This window comes from Bombyx mandarina, chromosome 20 (genome assembly GCF_030267445.1).
Source record: "Bombyx mandarina strain Sakado chromosome 20, ASM3026744v2".
Classification (NCBI taxonomy): domain Eukaryota; kingdom Metazoa; phylum Arthropoda; class Insecta; order Lepidoptera; family Bombycidae; genus Bombyx; species Bombyx mandarina.
The window spans coordinates 7,701,583-7,718,459 of NC_143226.1; the positions used below are offsets into that span (position 1 = coordinate 7,701,583).

Genomic DNA, 16,877 nt, shown 5'->3' on the forward strand with positions numbered 1-16,877 from the left:
GGTCGAGAAATGTCAGAGAGAAACAAACTTCGCTCGCAGTAAGAGCAAGCCACGCTCCAAGATTAGTCTAACCAACAAAAACCAGTTTATGGCCAGCGAAACGCGTGATATGCCGCGCTTTCTGATACCTACCAATAAATTACTTTTTAGTCACCATAAAATTGGTTTTAAAAAACAGCGTTTTAGTTTAAATCTTTGAAATTTAACTGTTTAACTGTGTTTTGAGTATAAACCCGTATTTATCTTTTTTTTTTTATATATACTTTTAAATTTCACGGACTAAGTTCGATTAATATTATTTTTAAACCGTGCGTGTTATGGTAATTAAATGTAAAGTTGTGTGACCACTCGGAAAGGCGTTGACCGCGTCGCTAAGTACATTATGACATTCTCCGAATGTTTATTTTAAACTTAAAGTTAAGATCGGCAAAGGAATTCCGAAAATATTTCAAGAAAAATAAGTTGTGAGTATATAAATATATACTTTAATAAGTAACACTTATTAATTTACTTAATGGCTAAGTACTAGACATTTATCTAAATTAGAGTAATTAAACTAGCTTGATAAAATTTTAATGTTTACACAGACACAATACTCAATTTTACTATATTTTGTGGTAATAATAATAATACAAATATTATCACAATTCAATCACACATACCATTATAGACGATTTGCAATATAAGAAATTAAAATGGTAATAGTATGAATTTTATAAAGAAACACTAACCTACATTTTAAAAATAAAACTATTTTTAAATAATAATAAAAACTAATGTTTCCAAAAACTTCATAAGAATGCTCTTCCTTAACATGTCGGAGCACTGTAAGGTAAATCCACCAATATCTCGCTAACATGGGAACCTACCTAAAAAAAAAACAAAATACTTAATTATAATCCAGAAATCTAATCTGCGCAATTACAATATGGACTTTAAGACAAAAAACTTAAATACCATTTTCAAAAGAGCAACAATTTATTCAAAACTAACAGACTATTTAAAACTTAACGTAAAGAAGATAAAGATGATTTTTCTTTGTACAGAACTCTAGTATTTTTAGAACAAATTGGAAATTTAAAACATTGTTTAGATATACAGGTAACTAGAATCAATTTAGTTACGTACGAATTGTTGTTTTACTTATGTTACGTACAGACGGTGAAATAAAAATGTAGCTTATATCAACGAAGTCAGAGTGCAATTCAGGTTACTCTGTTTGATGTCTTATATATTATTATACGTGAAGTAAAAACTGTGTATCCCTTTTTACGAAAATTGCGCGGACCGAGGAGTATAAAATTTCCCATACTTATAGAGAATATAGAGAAGGAGTGCACAAGGCTAATATTTTTTTTAAATAATGCATTAAAGATGCATTGAATCAATAAAGAAAACATTACTCACACTACCATTTATTTGACACACACACGCATGCATTCTATTTGTTTATTGTCAAACTTTTCTTATTGCATAAAGTTCATGGTCAAATTGAGGATAGATTAAATATTGTTTGTCTTTGTTAATATTTGTCTAAAGTGTAGTTTTGGCGAAATCTCTGATTATAGAAGTATAGTAAATAGTCTTTGACAATAGAACCATAATAATGTTCAAACGTATGATTTCAATTAATTATAGTCGAATTTCGACTACTGCGGGACCACTAGTTTAGATAGATTCGTACCTGGATTTCGCATCCGAACATCGCCGAAAGTATTTATAAGAAACCTTGGCGGTGACGAATGCTCTAGGCATGCACGGAATTCAAGATCCAGGGTTCATAATACCGAGAAAAGTTTTACAGAATTAAATCTACGATCTTTTTACCCGTATAGAAATTTGATATGAATTTGGATATGCACTGTTAGTTTCTTTTCTTTTTTTGCTTATTTGGATGAATGATCTCACTGCCCACCTGATGTTAAGTGACTCACGGAGCACATAGACATCTACAGAGTAAATGCTGCCACCTAGCTTGAGACATGAGTTCTAAGGTCTCAATTTTTACAGTACAACGGCTGCCTAACCTTTCACACCGAACCGCATTACTGCTTCACGGCAGAAATAGTTAGGGTGATGGTACCTACCCGTACGGATTCACGATACGGTAGCTTTGGTAGCTTATAGGGGGCTATTGCTACTACTAACTACGCCCGAATCGATCTAAAGACTTTAACATACACGCCACGTCTCTTTCTGAAGTCCGTCAATGTGAAACGGTTTTTTTTTCTGACTGCCACGGCTTATAATTTCCAGTCAGTGCCAAAAGGTCAGAGTTTTCTTTAAATTATTCTCATTTTATTATTTGATATTAACCCTTACGCACGCCTTACGACACTGAATGAATGAATGTATGAAAATTCTTTATTGCACAAAATCGTGTACAAAGGCGAACTTAACGCCATGCAGGCTTTCTCTTCCAGTTGACCCTCGTTGATGAAGTGAAAGATTCAAGAACTGCGTGGCTGTGATGAAGTTAATACATCGCGATCATTTAAAGAATTACAGTAGACATGAGTAAAATGAACACTAGGTTTGACATTAGGTAGGACATTCGAAAACATAAGTGAATGAAGAGGTTAAGATTTTAAAATTTTTGAATTTTTACATTGTATTGAAGGTGTTAATTACCTATAAACCATATTAGAGCTTATAACTCCGTGTTTAAAGGCTATTTTTAGAAATTGCATGTGATGAAAAATTTATTTATGAAGAAAAGGTACAAGTGCGGTAGGCAGCGGTTTGGCTATGCCCCTGGCATTGCTGAAGTCCATGGGCAACGGTAACCACTCACCATCAGGTGGGCCGGCTCGTCTGCCTACAAGGGCAATAAAAAAATAAATAAAAAAAGTGACAAAAATTTGTTGCCCGTTTTCTCAAAATTAACAAATTGTATCATATCCCCTTCATCTACTAATGTCTTCATTTCTGTCAGCGAAGTGTGTTTCGCGTCGGAAGACACCAATGACCCTCGGTTACACTACGCTACACACGACTTGATCGTGCCCGCTGACTTCCGGGTCGAGAGCTGATAGACCGTTTATCATCATCTAAAACTCGCTTTGAAGAAAGACGAAGAGGACTAAATATATTTCATTTACATAAACCTCTTCATGGAGTTTCTCGCCGGATCTTCTCAGTGGATCGCGTTTCCGATCCGGTGGTAGATTCTGCGAAGCACTGCTCTTGCTAAAACCAGTGTTAGCAACAGTTCGGTTTGAGCCCCGTGAATTTCATATACACGTAGAAAAAAAACGGACAACAAAAGTTTGCGACCACATAAAATGAATAAGATTGGGGCGTTTTATAGGTATAGGTATTATTAAATCGTGTCCAATAAACCTTCTGACTCAGAATACAGAAAATGTATGTATTCTGAGCCTACTGAATTTCTCGCCGGATCTTCTCAGTGGGTCACGTTTCCGATCCGGTGGTAGATTCTGCGAAGCACCGCCCTTACTAGGGCTAATGTTAGCAACGTCCTCTGATTAGAGCCCCGTGAGCTCATCTACTAGCTCGGTTACGCTGGCATAGCCTCCAAAGACCAGCTTAAGTAGGAAAAAGAGTCGAATGTAACCGACACACAATTAAGCTCACATAAACGAACAATAAGACAGTCTTTTGAAGAAGCCACTAAAGAGATCTTAAGATTCCGACTCATCACGGTAATTACGTCCAGTAATAGCTAATTAAACTCACTCTGTACAAAGGTCGATGAGTCAAGTGGCGAAGTTTACTGCTTTTGAAGAAAGTTGGGTTGGAAAACACAGACTCTTCGTTTGCAGTTCGCCTATTATGGTCATGGTGGTACCCACGGGATGACTGAAGAAAAAAAGAAAGACAGCTAAAACGTTGGGAAGATAAAATAAAGAGTGTAGCTGCTCCGCATTGGAGTCGAATGGCCAAAAATAGAGAATATTGGCAATCTTAGAGGAGGTCTTTGTCGAAAGACAAGCTGTTTTGAAAACCATACCGAACGCCGAACGGAATACTTGATTATAAGTTGCTTTTAAATTTAATTTATTATTAAGTAATTTATTAAGTTAGTAATTAGTAAGTAAAACAGCAATAAAGGCTTATTATTATTATTATGGTCAACCGGACAGGTTACAAACCCGGTACAGGGGACTGACCGACCTTTGATTCCACTTTGATCCTGTGATGTATTCACCATCAGAAACAGTAGGAGCGTGCGTATAATTTCTATATATGTTTAAAAGTCAATGTATGTATGTTCCCATAAGTCTCCGAAAAGGCTGGATCAGTTCCACGATTCTTCAGATTGGTGTTGAGATTTCCTGAAAATTTATAATCTTTTTTTTAAGATGATACTTTTACCTCTCCTTTCTATTGCACTTTCTATCAGCAACACGCTCATCGACAGTGCGTTTCCAAAGATGTCTAGTCAAGTCTAGTGCCCCTAATCATGCGGATCTGGAATGAACTTCCTTCTACGGTGTTTCCTCAGTGCTATGACATGTCCTCATTCAAGCCAGGTTTCAAGACTGCTATGCGATATGATACGTCCCCGCAATTGCTAACTAACGACTGCGACCAATAATCAGAGGGTTCGTATAATCGTACCCCTACGGGGGCTAATAGACATCTTTATGTAACTAAAGATGACGTAATATCTTTCTCCACACCTGACCAACCGTTTCTTTCGGTCATGCTTAGGACACGTGATATCTTCGCAAAACGATACCTACTGATTTTCTCGTAAAGGTCAAGAACTAACCGCTGTTTCTAATCAGTAAAGCGGTTCAGAGCGCGCCCTATCGCCGTCTGACACGCTCTGACAATCACAGAGAAAGCTTTGTGATTAGGGATGCCATCTTATGTTGGGCGCGGCCTTTTAAATAATACTCTCTTTGTATTCTCCAGAGGAACAATGTCGTCCTATTTAAAGCTACTAGACGATGAAGTTTTTTTTTTTGATAATGTTGAGTCTTTAAAGCGGTTAGTTGCCCTCAAATAAGAAAAATTGCATTATTATTCGCCAATAGATGTCGGGAAGAGTTGATTATTGAAAACACGAATAAAACAACATTTTCTGAAAATAAATCGTAGCTAGATCGATTAATCGCCCCCGAAAAAATTAAAAAAAATTTAGTATACAGGCGGTATACTAAATTTTATGAAAATCGTTGGAGCCGTTTCCGAGATTCAGATTATATATATATATTAATATACAAGAATTGCTCCCCGTTTAAAGGTATAAGATATATATATATATAAAAATGAATTGCTGTTAATTAGTCTCGCTAAAACTCGAGAACGGCTGGACCGATTTGGCTAATCTTGAATTATTTGTGGAAGTCCAGAGAAGGTTTAAATGGTAGATAAACATGAAAATGCTCGGAATTAAATAAAAATATAATAACATTTTGTTTTCCCTTTGATGTATCCCCCGTCGGACGGATTCCTTTTGTTTGTTTTAAGTTTATTTTATACAAAAGTTTAGGTCTTTTATTTATCGATTGAGGCACTACGAAGTCTGCCGGGTGAGCTAGTCATTAATAAAACATTTGTTGCCTTTTAAGAGACTGTTAAGTGAAAATAAGGAATTAAATTTGATGGAAAGACAAAGAGCGACTCAACTAACGCTGTCAATTATGTTGGATGTTTCAAACAGCGCTCATTTCTAAGCCCCCTTCGCCCCTCCCCTCTACCTGTGATGCTGTGTGAGACATAGAATTATCTGGAGGATCCCCATTTCACTTCTTATCATGATGTATGCAAAATTATAGTACAATGTCATAATAATCTTTATTGAGTGTGGGTTCAGTGTGTGTTTCGAATCAAGTGGCCTTGAAAATCTTATAGTAGGGTTTCCAGCTCATGATTCAAGACGAATGGTGGATGTCCAATTCGAGATATTGATTAGCTCCGGTAGCCAATCAAGATCAATGGACCGTATGCTGGAAAAATGATAAGAAGATATGCGTATATTAAATTAAACCGTATATTTGTCAGCCCTGCAACCACGAGGCTAAGGAACTGATTTAGACATAGCACGAAGCCTGCAATAATTTGTTCAATCCATTATTACACTTTAGTAGGAACGCGACAATCATGACCAACATTTATTGACTTTATAAAAGCTCTAAAGCTTAAAAAAATCAGAAATCAGAAATCTTAATATAGATTTTTAGTTTTTTTTTATGGAGAATTACTGGTGACTCGGAAGTCTTCCTAGTGTGACCAGGACAGGTGGGTGAGGTCAGGCCAAGCTAGAAGAGTAGTTTGCTATCGGTTCCACTGCTGAAACAGGCCTGACAGAACTGTTTCGCGAATACATTTACTACCTGCGCAAGTCGGGCGAGAAACTCGCACGTACGGAGTACGGTTATAAGAGGGTCAGGGTGACATGTGGTTGCTCCTGGTGTAGCTGTAGGCTTCCCATCATCAATTCAATCATCATGATTGAGCACGACCCCAAAGCAATAAGACACAAATTGAAAGGTGGGTCTGAAGGGTTTGGTAGCCGTTGTAACTATACTGAGACCTTAGAACTTATATCTTAAGGTGGGTGGCGCATTTACGTTGTAGATGTCTATGGGCTCCAGTAACCACTTAACACCAGGTGGGCTGTGAGCTCGTCCACTCATATAAGCAATAAAAAAAACAAATTACGTTTGGGTTGTCATAATCATGATATTTATCACTGATTTTTAGGCGCGGCTCCACTCGCGTTAGTGTAAAAAGGTTCCTCGTTATAATAGCCGGCAAACTTCTTGAGTATTTGTCGACGTAGTGGGGGTAAGTTCGCGCATGGTACACTCACATGCAAAAACATTATTTACTCTGCGTCATAATGCTATTAAATTATTAAAATCAACATATGTATTTATTTATATATTTATTAGAACATCAACAAAAAATATAGGTTAATAATTGTAATAGTTTAATCTTGGGGTAAAATAGATATTCCTTCTATTAAGTCAAAACTAGAGCTGTTGCCAGGTCTTGGTTCAGTTGAAGCGAAGCTGGTATTTGTATTTTTTTTTTCGTTATCATAATCTTGACCATCATCATCATCACTGTTTTCATCACCCGAGTCGCTATCATCGTGATGAGTCGACATAGGGCTCATCGGTGTAGTTTACAACTCGTTCGGTTCGGTCTTCTTTTTTGTCTATAATTAATTATTTTTTGAAGATATTCGATTCGTAGTAATCGATTGTTACTTTTTTCAATTACCAGCTTCCTATTACTTTCTGTTTTTTTTTTCCATCTGAAGCCTAGCTCTTTCATAATTCGTCGTAAGCTTCATTGCGAGCCTTTAAAATTTATATCTTCTTTAAATTTTTCGAAGCCTTTCTATGATACGGAGTTTCGCTGCTTGTTATGTAGTTATTATGATTACATCTTTTTATTACAGATTGAACGAAACTGTCCATTCCGGTAACTTTCTTCTTCCCTGATCTTTTCTTACCCGGAGTCCGAAACACGGCGAGCAAGCCAGAGCCTTTAGCTTCGTTAATAATGCACCTAACAGTACTCACTGATGTTTTTCTTGCTTCCGAAGTCTGTTTTACTTTTTCCATATCATTCTTCCCCTGTTTTATAATGAAGCAATATATGTCGTAAGCAATTTTTCTACCCTTTCTTTTGAATACTACACCAGTCTGTCGCGGCATAGTGTATTTTTATAAAAAATCAACAAACACTCAATATATAGTAATGGCAACAAAGTCAACAAGCAATTATAACAAATAACTTAACGATTAATAACGATAGACTTTTTACTGTACGCAAGCGTACTTTTGGGAGCAAGCGGAACGAGGGCGCGGTGCGGGGCGCAAGGTTCGACTGATCTACCAATAACGCGCTCGATACGATTTCCCCTGCCGTCGCGCCTCACCCTCATCACCAAAGTGATCTAAAATTCGGTTCTGCGCAGTCAAGGTCATTTGCTCAAGAAGTTTGCCGGTTACTATAACAGTATCTTTCTTTGGTATAAAAGGTTTCCTATATTCTTTTTTTTGTGATCGAAAACAAACAAAAATAACAAAAAACCGAATTCCGTCCACTTTAAATCACAAAGTATTTTCTTCCAAGAGACCTCGCATTGATTTTGGGAAGTTTTAAACGCAGCCATGTCCAAATACAAATTAATAAAGTAAATGCAGCTTCTTTGTTACATTTGTAAGGTTTATAATTATATTAGCGACCCGCCCTCGCTTCGCTTCGGAAACCGTAGTTTATTATTGATTTCTCCACTATTTCATGGATGTTATTATACATATAAACATTCCTCTTCAATCATTCTATCTATTAAAAAAAACCGCATCAAAATCCGTTGCGTAATTTTAAAGATTTAAGCATACATAGGGACAGACAGATATAGGGACAGAGAAAGCGACTTTGTTTTATACTATGTAGTGATTATCATTTGATAGTACTCATGTCTCTAAACGATTATTTCAGAGAATGCGCGAGAGTATGCGGAGGTTAGCCTTTGACGACGGCGAAGAGAAGGCGGTGAGGGGGGTGCGAAGAGTGCGGGTGGAACTCCTCGACGGTGAACATATCACCATCGAAGTACACGTGAGTATTATTTACGAACTAGTTGACCCGGCAGACTTCGTAGTGCCTCAATCAATATCTTGATGAGTTTCGAAGACTCGTATAAAATTAATGGTTGTGTCTTCTCTGTGCGCTCACATGGCTGTCCTCGTCGAACTCATGGCCTCCGATGAAAAGTTCGACGTGCGAATTAACCCATTTGCACAACCCAGTGATTTTCTCGTCAGATCGATTCAGCGAAGCACTGCTCTAGCGAGGACTAGTGTTAGCGATTCTCTCGGGTTGAGCCCGTGAGCTCACCCACCATCCACCGGTTCTCGTGAAGTTGGAATAACCCCTTAGGCTACCAACGATTAGGTAGGGGAAAAATTACTTGGCTTATCCGATTGATTTTAAACTTCGTGAACGATCGGTTAGTTCTTTTGTCGTCTTATATGAGAACGGTCAATTCGTTCCTTGTCGTCTGGTTCGTGTTCGTCTTTTTTGAAATCCAAAAAAGTACTGCCTGCCGTTAGTCACGTCCGCCCTCGTTCCATTTCTCTCTTTATTTTTGAATTCCTGTCAAGTGTCTGTCTTAGTCTGTGTCTAGTCGTGGTAGGTCTTATAGCCAGTCAAAGAGGTTGCACGACACGACACTTCGTCCGCTTGTTGTGCCATCTCTGAACAGCCTCAGTAATATCAGCGAAGATTAGTGGTGTGCGAATGGTTTTAGCAAATGAGTATTTTCATACTTAACCCATTATCTGACCGGCCTGTGCTCGGGTTTCACTGTGCACTAACAATCGTAAGCTCATTTCGAATAATAAAACATTGTTAGTCACTTCTTTGATCAACTTATATTAATTAATACATGAAGAATTTTAAAAACCTTACGAACCTACACAATGTGTCTGTTCAATGATTTTCTAATTCATTCCGAAGCACTAGCGTCAAAAAATGAAAAATAGTCACACCAGTTTTTATTTTTTCTCCCTTTGCCTAATCGCCGGTATCATAAGAAGCTATACTAACTGCTCACGGCTTGGTAAGACAGCTCACGGGGTTTAACCTAGGAAAAATTGCTATGACTGGCCCTGACAAGAGTAGTGCTTGGCTGAGTTTACCACCGGATCGAAATCGCGACACACTGAGAAGTTCCGGCGAGAACATTAATGGGTTTATTTCGCCAGCTTACGAGATCTACTAAAACTGGTGATCGATGGGCATGTCGGTAATGAACAAATTGACTCGATCGTGATCAATATATTGTGTTTCAATGTAGTGTTTTTAAAGAGCACACCACAGTTTTTAGTAGACTTACTTTAGGATCTTTTACGGGTATTTTACGATTGTTCCACCCACGTCCGCGAGCTGGATAAACATTAGTGGATATTACAGAGAGCTGTTACAATTTGCTATTTATACTATTTATTTAATTTAACTTAATTTAGTTTACTATTATTTAAAGTTTACTTTTATTTAGAGAAGTCTCGTCGATATATCTGGTTCGGTTATATCCGTGTTACACAATACCCTAGCGAGTTACGTTGCTTGTAGGAATACGTAAGCTCAGTGATTTATTTAAATTTGTCACAGATTTAGAATTTGTATAAAATCTTCTATTATTTTCATTTCTGCCGTGAAGTGGAGATGGGTTAACCGGTATAACAATATAATTGAAGAATTCTAATATTAGTAAGAACACCAATGCGGTGGACCGACCAACTCAAAAGTACAGTAGGAGGTCCCCTAAATGAATCCACCAGAATTGCCTCGAGCAGGGAGAAATGGTGGGACATTTTGAGACGCTTCAAGTCTGCTCCCTCTAACACTACATAGACTACCACGATTACTAAATCAAGAGTGCCATGATTGAGAAGAAGGAGAATAGTAGTATGCCAATTTTAAAGAAGCAATATATAAAGAAAGAAAGAAATCATTTATTCACTAAGCATAGTGAAAATGAGTTATTACATAAGTCATTATTTGACATGCGAATTTTAGTGCAGTGCAAGATATAATATTATATAATTTACCTTTCGTTCATCCATGATTCAACAAATAATTAAAAAAATCATTTATTTTGAATGTCGTCCCTAAGAAAATCGTTTATGTGATAATAATTTTCACTAATAAGATTAAAATGATATCTCCCAATCAATTGGAAAAATTAGACGGCGCGTCTCTATAGAGATATATAGATCGTTGTGTCTGTTTCTGAAATAGTATCCACGCACTTACTTCCCGATTCCCGTCTCAATAACAACTTGCAGCCGGTCCTGTGTCGGATTATTTTGGTTTTACAATCCTAATACAATGTCGTGCCCGAGAAACAACTTTATGATTTACTGAAGACATTAAATATTCCTTCCACTTTGTATTAATAATTACGCATACATTTTCATTGCTTTGATTGTACATGAACTGATGTATGTACTGTAATATTTACTAGAGCGTATAGACGTCATAATGTGAGCTTATGCCCACTGACTTTGAAATATAATGTTAAATTGAAGTCTTAATCTTTTTGATAATTTGATATTTAGTGTAAATGTTTACTATTGCTACGCGCTGGGGTTCGGGATAAATATAATTTCACCAAAGTACAACTTAAAAATTGTATTCAACACTTATAGCACTTAAAACACTCAACAAACACTTTAAAACTCTCAATTCACTTCTTAGGCTTCGCTTCAGGTGTTCCGTTCGCTGTTTCGCTTCGAGTAGTTCGATTACTGACTGACTGCGTGCCATCTCTACAACGCTTTTACAGTCGATACCTCATCCCTAGAATTATCGAGAATATTCCACACATCTCTAGTAGTAGAATCCGCTATCTGACAATAGATGACGTTGTACTTCTTGAGCGTTGTAGATACTACTAGATCCTTCGATATTCGTTCGACTATTTGGCGATAGATGGCTTTACTCTTACCGACGTAACAATATCTTAAATGGAAGAATGAAACCAAAAAACATATGTACTAAAAGAGCAAAAAAAAAGCGCCTCACTACGGACATTGACATGGAGACATGGTTAAAGGAGAAAAATCCAGGGAGCGTTGGCGTCAGGCAGGCAGCTCGTTGGGCAGGTCATTGGACAGCTCGTGTCAAATTCCAATGTCAAAGTCAATAAGACTGCGCTGACCCCTACTTTAAAGGTCTATGCTGACCCTAAATATGTGGGATAAGATTCATTATTTTAAATATATAGACTAAAATTTAGATTTACAAATACCAAAAATCATATTTTATTTGTCGATCTGTATTTTCACAATGGCGTGGCCAATAAGAGTATTATCTACAAAATCCCATCGCCTAATAACTCAATCTACTCAACCAATGTTCCAGCGGAAAGCCCGCGGTGAAGACCTGCTAGACAGAATCTGCGAGGACCTTGACGTCGCAGAGAAAGATTACTTTGGACTTCTGCACCTCCAGCGAGGGGACCCCAGGGTGTGGGTCGATCTCAACAAGCGACTGTCCAAGACTTTTAGAAGTAAGTTTGAGACAATTACGCCAACAAGCTCGTTCTGTATGTTGTTTATTTTTTTATTTTTTTATTGTTCAGTTGTGTGGACGAGCTCACAGCCCACCTGGTGTTAAGTGGTTACTGGAGCCCATAGACATCTACGACGTAAATGCGCCACCCACCTTGAGATATCAGTTCTAAGGTCTCAGTATAGTTACAACGCCCCGCCTTTCAAACCGAAACGCATTACTGTTTCACGGCAGAAATAGGCGGGGCGGTGATACCTATCCGTGCGAACTCACAAGAGGTCCTACCACCAGTAAGCTACCACAAGTTTGATATTACTATGAAGCAAATCTGTTTTCTGCGTAAATGTAGTACTGTGTGGTGGAATTGTAGCATTGAGGTGGGTTTTGGAACCGTATAGCAAAGTTTTAGGACCTTATGTCACTTTAAGACGCTATTTTCTTAAATTAGCTGTTTTAATAACTGTTGTATGGGACTAGCGTAGTACCACATTGCAGTTTTCGGGCACAACGCAAAGTTTGAAGAGTTAGCTCTGGTCTTTCCAATGTTGTTAAGATTAAGAATTAGATCAGAAGTCTGAATAGACTGGGCAAACAGGACGTCTAGTTGCGAATTCCGCCTCTTCATCTGTCTAGCCTTTGTTTTTACTGCGAATATATTAAAGTTGCTGACAGACTAACCGAAAGATGACCAGTGACCTTCGAAAAATTAAACAGATGAACCCTGGGAAGTAATGTTTGCTGTTAAATTCTATCCCCCTGAACCCACGGCGCTGGAGGATGAAGTGTCCAGATACCAAATCGGTTTGGCCGTCAAGAAGGATATTGCCGAAGGTATGATTTCATGTAAAACTAATTTACCTAAAGCTAATTTTGACAGTTGATTTCAATAAAAAATTAACACCAATCTATCCATTTCGATAAAGCGGCACGACACGAGAACCCTCTTTTCGTGGCCGCCGACAACTACATTCCCGATGGAATGGAAAGCAGTCGATGTCACCTACTAGTTAAGGTTACGCTGAAATAGCCTCTCAAGGCTATCAGCATAGGTAGGGAAAAAAAGCAATCTACAAATAAGTATCCATAGAACTGGCACTTAGTGGCGGAGAGTATTGATGGCCGATTGAACTTCGCAAGCTGTCTGTAAGTAAGAAGCGGGGAAAGTGAAGTTATGATAACACAAACAATTTACTATATTGTATTCAGTTTTCATGAGCCGCAGAAGTAATAGGAATCATTTTCCCATAGACACAACCGATTGTTTTCTTGCCGGATCTTCTCAGTGGGTCGCCATTCCAGTCCAGTGATAGATTCGGCGAAGCTCATGCTAGGGCTAGTGTTAGCAAATTCTCTCAGGTTGAGCCTGTGAGCTATCCGTCCGCGCGTAGCTGGAAATATTAGATTTTTTCTAAGGATTGTGATTGGTATAGGTGTGCGGAGGAGCGAGCCTCACGACTCTCCTGGTGTTGAGTAGCTAACGGAGCCCAATGCGCTGTGAATCGTTGTCTACCTTGAGACATGAGGACTTAGTCTCATTGAACTGTAATTATGCATTACTTGTAGTGTGCCTGTGTGTGCGTGTGTGTTGTATTGGGCTAGAGTGTGTGTGTGCCGGTACGGGTGACGAAGAAGTGCTCTTCAGTTCTAAGCGTCCTGAACGTCCGAAGGTCGGCTGCCGTGCTCGTCCATCACCCTGGCGCTGCTGAGCTCGTACGAGCTGCAGGCGGCGGCGGGCGACCACGGGGCGGGGTGTCAGTGCGGGGCGCTGCTGGCAGCCACCCTGCCCCCGCCCGCGCCTCTCGCGCGCTCCGCCCTGCAGGATAACGTGCACGCCCTCTACCTGAAACACAGGTACGGCTCCGTGGTTTGCTGATGCCAAAACTTACTTCTTCTTCTTTGTCTCCTCCTTATCGCACTAGGTGGGGTCGGCACAGCTAATTTTTTTATCTCTTCTATCAGCCGTCTTCTCAACACTCACCACTCTTTACATTTTGCTCAATATGAAGTTTACAACTCATACTGACACTAATGAGATGACACTAATCTTCTTCTTAGTCGCATACTTCATTGTTAAAGGTCTTGTCCCTGAAAGCCCTTCGCGGTTCTTTGTTCTATCAGCTTCTTTGTACTATCCTTCTGTTTTCGGTTCCTCTCAAGGCGGTCGCAACAGAGAGTCCAGTGAGCGCAGTTACCTGATCTGACCAACGGTTTGGTGGCCGGCCGGCGGGTCATTTCCCTTCTACCTTGCCAACCAAATCAATTTTACCATGCTGCTTGTTGGCCGCCGAGTAACATGACCAAAGTAACCAAGAACCTTCAAGAGGAAGACACTAATCTAATTGCACTAATATATTATTGTGTCCCAAATATTTGGTATGAACGAGCGGTCGGTTGATCGGCTGTCGGTCGGCAGGGGCATGAGTCCTGCGGAGGCGGAGCTGCAGTACCTGGCGAGCGCCGCGCGCCTGCCGCTGTACGGCGCGCACACGCACGCCGCGCGTGACGTCACGCTCGCTCTCTCCGCCGCGGGACTCGCGCTCTGCAACGAAGGGTACCGACACTACACACCTCACACCTCACGTCTCACACCTCACGTCTCACGTCTCACACCTCACACCTCACACCTCACATCTCACGCCTCATACCTCACATCTCACGCCTTACACCTCACACCTCATGTACGAGTCATGTATCGTATATGGCACGCGCGTATTCTGTACGATACATGACTCGTACACCTCACATGCCAAAAAGTGCACATTCACATTCATTTTACGCTAAAAACAATAAACATTTTTTGTTTTCTTATTGCTGACAAACACACAAATACGCGCCAGCGACACCAGAGGCCCGGCCTTCAGGAGTGGAGCAATTCCGCGCCCCGCCCCGCGGCTACACCTCATAGCCCTGACCATTCATCGCAACCAAAATTGTTTGATGTGTGTTGAAAAAAACTAGTCCACATTTCCCAGGTCTCCACAGTTAGGATCAGATCTGTACATAAAGGAGCGGGGGGTCCATGACACTCTCGGTTTGTTTAATTTCAACAACTTAATTTCCTCAACCTCCAGAAGGGTTGCAGACGTGTGAAGGGCTGACGACGGCCCGGCGCCTGGTCAGGGTCGCGAGCCTGCAAATGTGATGATGTGAAATCCGCAGCGTGGTGCTGAGCCGCTTCCCGTGGCCGAAGATAATAAAGATGAGCTACAACAAGCGCTCGTTTACACTGAAGCTGCGGGCCAGCGAGTTCGACGAGTTCGAGACGGACGTGAGCTTCAAGCTGCCTTCGACGAGAGCTTGCAAGAAGCTGTGGAAGTGCAGCGTGGAGCATCACATATTTTTTAGGTACGAGGCTTGGAGTGTTCGATATTTTAAGCTTACAGTTCGACGATATACTAACTGGAAAGCAAGCGTCGCCCATGACAATAAGAATATTAGTATTTAAGCTCTTAGCCCACCTGGTGTTAAGTGGTTACTGGAGCCCGTAGACATACATAACGTAAATGCGCTACCCACCTTAAGATATAAGTTCTAAGGACTCAGTATAGTCACAACGGCTGCCCTACCCTTCAAACGCATTACTGCTTCACGGCAGAAATAGGCAGGTTGGTGGTACCTACCCACGCGGACTCACAAGAGGTCCTGCCACCAGTAATAACAATCTTCTTCTTCTTCCTTATTACCATCTGCTGGGGTGTACGGCTCGAATCAAATCTTTCTATTTACATCGGTCTCGGCCTTTCATCATCAATGAATAACACTATTAATACTATATTCGTGTTACAGACGAGAGGCTCCGGTGTCTGTCCCGGGTCGGCACGGAGCCTGGGGCTCTCCGTCCTGCCGCCGCACGCTCCGCCAGCTGCGGGCGCGCCCACCACACCTGACCTCCTGATGCTGAACCTGTTCGACTGCATGCTGGCTCCTGGACAGAGATCCATTTGAGTGAAAGTTTATTGCTCGTTTTGTATGTACATGTCCACAATGTTTTAAGACGAGAGATGTTCCAGTTGCTTCGGTACTGTCTGTGCCTTTTGCTGAGAGGTAGTTCACGACGGCTCACGACGGCTCAAGGCGGCCATCGTACAAACTTGCGAACATCGTCGGAAATGAATATGTGACGATAGCCAACACAGAACACAAGATATTTGACAGACGCCTGAATCTGGTAGGCAGCGGCTTGGCTCTGCCCCTGGCATTGCTGAAGCCCATGGGCGACGGTAACCACTCACCATCAGGTGGGCCGTGTGCTCGTCTGCCTACAAGGGAAACGAAAAAAAACAAAAAAATCGCTTACAACATTTTCAAGATAAGCTTGCATATGTACAAGTTCTGAACAACATTCGGACCGTCGGTCTACCGAGCAATATCAGCCGCTCGGTGGAAGATCTTCCCTTTGTCGTTATACCTACAAATAAAACTATAAAGCGTCTGGAAGCAGACTTGAGTAGATACTTTGTTATTGTTATTTTGATGAGCGCTCAGCACAGTGTAGTTAGTGGGTGCGGCGCCGGCGGGCGCTCTGCCCCTTCAAGTACCGACGTCGCAGAATCAACTTCCTCTGCTTCTACTGCTTCTTGCTCCTAGTGCTCATCAAATTTTAGCTTTTAAGATTTAAATTGTAAGCTGCTTATATAAATAGCATTGTAATGTTTAGAACGCAAGTGCCATTATTATTATAAGTCAATAAATAAATTACTGTAATAGTTTATTTATGAAATTTAAGATTTATTTTATGATAATTACATTAAAATCTGCGGACAGATAGTGACGTGTTTTATTTCTATTTTTTCTCTCGTCAGCTCAGGTGAACCTGCGAAGCCTCACGGGCGCTCAGAGTTCGGTCGGAAGCTGCGGATTTATAC

At 40.3% G+C, this 16,877-nt stretch overlaps 1 protein-coding gene across 1 annotated transcript; it reads left to right on the forward strand.

The window, feature by feature from the left end:
• Positions 1–14: 14 nt before the first annotated feature.
• On the forward strand, positions 15–16,779 carry LOC114249444 (protein 4.1). The gene is made up of 8 exons (XM_028183029.2): positions 15–464; positions 8,434–8,553; positions 11,863–12,010; positions 12,727–12,843; positions 13,680–13,863; positions 14,426–14,563; positions 15,172–15,357; positions 15,799–16,779. Exons 2-8 carry the CDS (start codon positions 8,437–8,439, stop codon positions 15,905–15,907), a joined length of 999 nt encoding a protein of 332 aa, XP_028038830.2. The 5' UTR covers positions 15–464; positions 8,434–8,436; the 3' UTR covers positions 15,908–16,779.
• The last annotated feature ends 98 nt before the right edge of the window (positions 16,780–16,877 follow it).

What these genes read in the sequence shown, in the direction of transcription:
- LOC114249444 (XM_028183029.2), top strand. Translation starts at nt 8,437, where the DNA reads ATGCGCGAGAGTATGCGGAGGTTAGCCTTTGACGACGGCGAAGAGAAG. An exon ending in GCCCTCTACCTGAAACACAG is followed by an intron (nt 13,864 to 14,425) that starts GTACGGCTCCGT and finishes GTCGGTCGGCAG; the next exon opens with GGGCATGAGTCCTGCGGAGG. An exon ending in CTCGCGCTCTGCAACGAAGG is followed by an intron (nt 14,564 to 15,171) that starts GTACCGACACTA and finishes TGAAATCCGCAG; the next exon opens with CGTGGTGCTGAGCCGCTTCC.